The 6,120-nt window shown below is 47.9% G+C and overlaps 1 protein-coding gene across 3 annotated transcripts in view; it reads right to left on the bottom strand.

Annotated features, from left to right (window-relative positions):
• Window positions 1-197: 197 nt before the first annotated feature.
• The window catches only part of LOC104983068 (apolipoprotein L3-like), a 9,694-nt gene continuing 3,771 nt past the window's right edge, over window positions 198-6,120 (bottom strand). The window contains exons 1-5 of one of the 3 annotated variants that reach the window (XM_010832556.1): window positions 5,228-5,313; window positions 4,941-5,046; window positions 4,371-4,697; window positions 3,021-3,132; window positions 198-1,767 (exon numbers count right to left, since the gene is read on the bottom strand). In XM_010832556.1, coding sequence (XP_010830858.1) covers window positions 897-1,767; window positions 3,021-3,132; window positions 4,371-4,407 — 1,020 coding nt within the window. In that variant the 5' untranslated portion in view covers window positions 4,408-4,697; window positions 4,941-5,046; window positions 5,228-5,313 and the 3' untranslated portion in view covers window positions 198-896. Of the gene's footprint in view, window positions 1,768-3,020; window positions 3,472-4,370; window positions 4,698-4,940; window positions 5,047-5,227; window positions 5,314-6,120 lie in introns of those variants that run through there. The other 2 variants (XM_010832555.1, XM_010832557.1) reach the window with 2 other exon arrangements.

Below are 6,120 nucleotides of genomic sequence, written 5' to 3'. Positions count from 1 at the left end.
TCCAGTACTTTGGACACCTCATGCAAAGAGTTGACTCATTGGAAAAGACTCTGATGCTGGGAGGGATTGGGGGCAGGAGAAGGGGATGACAGAGGATGAGATGGCTGGATGGCATCGTTGACTCGATGGACATGAGTATGAGTGAACTCCGGGAGTTGGTGCTGGACAGGGAGGCTTGGCCTGCTGTGATCCATGGGGTCGCAAAGAGTCAGACACAACTGACCGACTGAACTGAACTGTGCTGAAGTAAGACAGATCAGCTAGGGCCAAAGGTGAGTTGATGTTGGAGGAGAGGTCTAGAGACCACCACCAGGGGAAGACTCTTCTTGCTGGGACATCACAGCCTGTGGAGGGCGATAGAGGAGCCCCTGCTACTTCTGGATCCCAACAATCCTAACTGACCTTCTCCCATTTCCAACCCGTTCTATACCTGGCCTCTCATTGCTAGTTCACCTGCCTCTCCCTTTATTCGGCCTCCAGTGTCATCTTTAGTCCAAAGTAAGTGGTTTCTGATGGGAGGGGAGTTTGGGGGAGAATGCATACATGTATATGAATGGCTGAGTCCCTTTGGTATTCCCCTGAAACTATCACAACATTGTTAATTGGCTATACTCCAATACAAAATAAAACGTTCTTAGTATGAAAAAAAAGTGGTTTCTCCCCGCCTCTCATTCTCTGGTTCCCACTCCTCTCTTGATCCGTTCTCCGGGCCCCTTCCTTCTCTCTCCTCATCTTTCACCTACATCCATCCCTTCCTTGCTTTGCACAACCACAGAAATGCCGAATTCCTAACACCCAGCTTCATTAATGTGGTCTCCCTCTCTTTCCCTCAAACAAGGTACCTCTGCACTTTAGACCCTCACATGTCCCTGGACCCTGCACTGCTCTGGGGGTGGTTAACTCAGGTCCTCCTGCAGACACTCATAGATCTGGGTGAGCTCCTCCAACTTCCTCTCCAACTCCCATGCCCGCTGCCTCAGGCTTTCGGCTGCTTCTGTCTTTGCACCATCATGCAGGTGTATTGACTCCTTCACCAGGAAGCCCACATCCACCAGAAGGAAGACCCCTGCAGCAGCCAAACCTGCAATCTGGGCTCTTTTGCTAATTGTTAAAGCTGTGGCTTTGAAACTGGCCTGTATCTGCTTGATGGCTGGGTATGAGATTCTCCCAGGGCTCATGTAGATGCTTGCATTGGCTTCAGAGCCAGGGTTGGCATTGCCTGTCTCCATGGCATGGATGTGCATTTCAATGCATTGTACAGCTTCTGTGACTTTCTCTGTTGTGTCAACAATATGGAGATTGCTCTTGAGTACCTCTAGGAGAACCTTCCATTTCTTGATGAGAGTTGACATCATGCAACTGGCTTCGGTTTCTGCTGATGACCTCTTCACGTGTTCGATGATACTGGTGGACACACTGGTCACACTAGCTGCTGCTCCCAGCCCTATCCCAGTGGCCAAGAGCACCACACTGGCCCCCACTGTCACGGGTGCCAGAGCCAGGCCAACAAAGGTCAGAATACTGGACACAGCACTGGTGCTGTGGGCCATCACGTTGGAGATGGTACATCCCTTATGGACCTTCTCAACCTTGTCTGCGAGCTCATGGAACTTGTCTATGAACTCCTCCAGCTGCCGTTTCACCCGAGAAAACTTACTCAGAATCCTCCTCCTGTCCAGCTGCTCTTTGGGGAGTCTTTCTTGGTCCTCCTCAACTAAGACTCTTTTCAATTCGTTCAGATATTTGTGTATTTCATCTGTGTCTTCCCTGTAATGATGAAGGTCAAGGGATTAGAAAGGCAGTTTGCTTGTCTGTAAAATTGGCTCCATAATATCTATTCTGCATAAATACAGATGTTACTATAAATCATTAGAAAAGAATTTTATAAATGTAAAAATTTTCTCTTTCAACCTTAAACATGTTTCATACTTTATAGATGCTCCATTTTTAAATAGCTAAACTTAGATAAGTAAATGAGGTCACCTTAGGATACCGGCAACTTAAGAGAGGTATTTGAGAGAATTCCCAGGTGGTCCAGAGGTTTCAACTCTGCACTCACACTGCTGCCCTTGACTCAATCCCTGGTTGGGGAATGAGGATTCCACAGGCCATATGGCTCAGCCAAAGAAAAGGTATGTGGTAAAGACGTCTCACAGGTGGGTCAACACCACCACTTTGAAAGAGTTTTGGGGGTGGAAACTCCACAGATAAACAAAGACAAGTAGGACTGGAGGAGAAAACCTTCATTCAAGGGCCTCAGTGTGTAGTGAGAAGTCTCCCTGCCCTTTGCCCTTGGCTACTGGGAAGTGGTCCCTAAGCCCCTAGAATTCTGGCTGATAGGAGTGTCCTTGCCTGCCTGGGCCTTTGGTCACTGGTCAGTCTGAGAAGAGGACAAGTGACCCAAGGTCTCTGGGTCTCATTGTATCAGTTCTGCCATCTGGTAGAGCTGGACAATGGGGCACGAGTCTGACTTCCAGGAGGGGCTGGAGATGACAGGTCAGGGTAATTTGGCTTTTAAGCAAGGGGAGTGTCCCTGATGGGCAGTACTCCATGCATCTTATCACACACCGAATCCATGTCAATAATGTGTCCTGAGGACAATGGAAGCTTTGTATGTGAAACCTGCCCAGTCTCTATCCTGTGGCTGGTGGGAACTTTTAAATGCTACTATTGATTGAGTACTTACTCCATGTCAGTCATTATGGGAAGCACTTTACATGTATGATCTCAGTGTCCTCACAGTAAAAATGAAAAGATGAAGAAACTAAAGCAGAGAGTAGTTCAGTAACTTGTCCAAGGTCACATAACCTGCGCCTTCCTTGCAGGTTTCATCTCTTCTCAACCCACGATCATTCACTGTCAGCAAATGACATGGAGGAAACATTCCTGATGGGATCTTGAGAAGGAACACCCCTGGCCCCAACAGTAGGGTTCTGCCTGGAGGAGGCGTTACTCCAGGAGGAAGCTGGCCTGGTGCTGGGGGACGTGGGTGACCTTCCTGGTGCACCTGTGCCGGTTACCTGGACAAACTGGCCTCAGCCTTAATTCTCACCAGGAATTCATTCAATAGGAGTAGCAGCTTCTCTCTGCTCAGTATGTCCCAGAGACATTCAACGACCTCCTCAAAAGGATCTCAATATGTAGATGAAAGAAGAGGGAATAAGATTAGAAGAATTAGTGGTGGGACATAAATGTTATTGAGTATAAAATAGTTAAAATTCATCTTTCTGAGCAGCAGTCACCTGGGGTGCTCTTGGTGAGGTCACCTAGGGTTATGGATGGACTGTCCCCCCTCCACCCCCCAATTTGTGTTGAGGAGTTAACCCCCTGGTGACCTTTCTGAAGATAGGGCTTGTAAGGAGGTTAGGTGAAATGAGGTCCTATGTGGGATTCCCAGGTAAATTGAGGGCATAGGTGGGATTCCTAAGAAGTTCAAGTAGTAAAGAACCTGCCCGCCAATGCGGGAGATGTAAGAGAGGCAGGTTTGATCCCTGAGTCAGGAAGATCCCTTGAAGTAGGGCATGGCAAGCCACTCCAATATTCTTGTTTGGAGAATCCCATGGATAGAGGAGGCTGGCAGGCTGCAGTCCATGTGGTTGCAAAGAGTTGGACATGACTGAGCAACTGAACACACATATACAAAGAGAAGACAGAGCAAGTGTGATTTGTTAGTTACCCCTTCCAGAATAGGTGGGCAGTGCCCTATAAATGAATGCTTTCATGTTTGGGTAGTGAGACAATTGAATACTCACATTAAATGGGATAAAGAATGTAATGACTACAAATAGCCTCAGATCACTACAGGGTAAGACTACTCCTCAATGAGTTATCAAAATCCCTGAGTGATTTCAGAGATCTGGAGGTTATGGAATTGTAGGTAAGATATTGGTGGCCAGGCTATATATGTGTGTATGGGCTGAAACTTGATATCAAATGTCTTTCTTGGTAAATCCACACAAAGAGGCATTATCTTTATCTCACAGAAGAGGCAAGTGAAACTCAGACAGGACAATGGACAGCCCAAGGCCACAGAGCTGAAAGCTCTGAGGTTGAATCCAAGGTCAAGTGTCAGACATTTCTTGGACAAGACTTTGAAACTTCCTTCCATTTAAAACTCTTGTGATTTGCTCATTCTACTCTATAGCACACAATGGGGATTCTTTGCAACTCATTTTTGGTGGTGAGCATGCAGTAGCGTATATAGAAGTAGAAATATAATGTTGTACACACGAAACTTAGAAAAATTACAAACTCACGTTACCTAATTTTAAAAAAGACTCTAGGACCCCATGTCATTGAGTAAAACTACCATGTGAGAGGATTCCTGCTTCTGACCACAGACTCTAGGATGGGCAGGGGAGGGGATTAACCAGGTGGAGGAGGGGTGGAGCCAGATGTGATCCTCATCACCCCTCCCCTGCAGGTGGGAGGTGGCAAAGGCCAGACTGGGGTTCAGTGCAGGGTCCAGTGACCCTTGCAGAGAGGCTGGGCTGGTGGCTGGGAAGAGCTGGAGGAAACAGCTTCTGTGGTGATGCCCCAGGGTCTGGGAGCGGGAGGAGGCTTGGGCCAAGGGAGAGAGCAGGAGAAGTCCAATGATGCTGGAGGACCTCCTCTCCCAGGCCTGCCTGGCCTTGGGGACTGCCATCTGCGGTCCATGCTCCGCGTGTGCTCTCCTGGCCTCCGTCCTGAGTCACCTGCTGGATGGTGGAAGAGGCAGGAAGTCAGCACCGTGGTCATAGCTCCCTGAGGAGAGGGCCAGGAAGGAGGCTGTGGGCAGACCCCAGAGTGACGGGATGTCTTGGCCTCTCTTGGAAGCTCAAGGACGCCTATCCATCTTCTTCATGGTTCTTGATTCCTCTGTAGTTTAACTCAGCCTGGAAATACCACCTTCAATTCTGGATCACAAGTAGGAACCTTCCAGAGAAGAGAGAGCTGACTACCTGAGCAGTGTCCGAAGTTTTCTGAGCTCATGGTGGCAGCAGGGGTTCCCAGAGATTTCCCTTCACTCCTTGTTTGTGTCGGTCTGGAAGGAGGTGTGGCTTCACCCTTGGGGAAGAGAAAACAGACTGTGGGCTAGATCAGCAGTGAGCAGCGGCTGCAGGGAGCAGTGAGGGGGAGGCCTCTGGTGGGTTCCCCTGGGACGGACACCATTGCCACCAGGGCTTAACACTCTGCATTTCCCTGTCCTCTGGGCTCTGCTGGCTGTTAGTTAAGAAAAGTCACTCACCTCCTACAGCTCCTTCCAAGCTGAGTCAGAGTCCTGCTCTCCTGTTGGGGCACAGGGAGAAGGTAATCAGACAGGAGACAGCCATCTGCGAAGTTATAGGAACAATAAAGCCAGAGACTAGAAGAACAGATAGGAGGTGATACTCTGGAAATGAGGTGAGGTTGGGACACCTGTGTTTTTGAATTGGTAATAACTAATATTAATGATATCATTGATCCAGTGTCCTTAACATGCAGGCTCCTGAAACTCACTCAAACTTAGCTGAGTCCAAATTGTCACGCTGGTGCCAGGGTCTGGACTAGACCCTGAGTCTTTCTGGTGCAAATCACATGTGTGTGATGACTATGCTCTACTCCCTATATATACAGAAAGATTTATTTGTGGATATATGTTAATTGGTACATGACTCTTCCTTCCAAAATGATGTTTTGCTCCCTATCAAGTCTCTCCTTGATAAAGTTCCTGGTGATATAGCTCCCATTGCCCAGGTCTTCCTTGCTTCTGCAAGAGCCTTTTTCCCCACAAGGGCCTGGAGTCCCACCAGCCCTGCCCCAATTCCTGTATCCCTGCTCTGAGTGGCTGAGACCCCTGCAGCTGTTCTGTCCTCCTTGCTTTCCCCTCCTGAATATTGGACTTGATGTAGTTTCTAATCCTTTATGTAAATAATAGTGCAAAGAACATTCTCCTTGTGTAAGGCTTCACCTACATCTGAGACTGTACCCTTAAGCTATATCTAGAAGTAGAATTAAGATCAGATGGCATCAACACCTAAAAAATTTCCATACCTAGAGCCACCATGCCATGCAAAGAAACTGTAGCAATTTATGTTCACACTTATAATATATGAGGGTGTCCATCCTTTCAGATATACCCATTCTCAGTGGTCTTTCTTT

This window comes from Bison bison, unplaced genomic scaffold (assembly GCF_000754665.1).
Source record: "Bison bison bison isolate TAMUID 2011002044 unplaced genomic scaffold, Bison_UMD1.0 scf7180017861184, whole genome shotgun sequence".
NCBI classification, from domain to species: Eukaryota; Metazoa; Chordata; class Mammalia; order Artiodactyla; family Bovidae; genus Bison; species Bison bison.
This window is presented reverse-complemented; position numbering and strand designations above follow the sequence as displayed.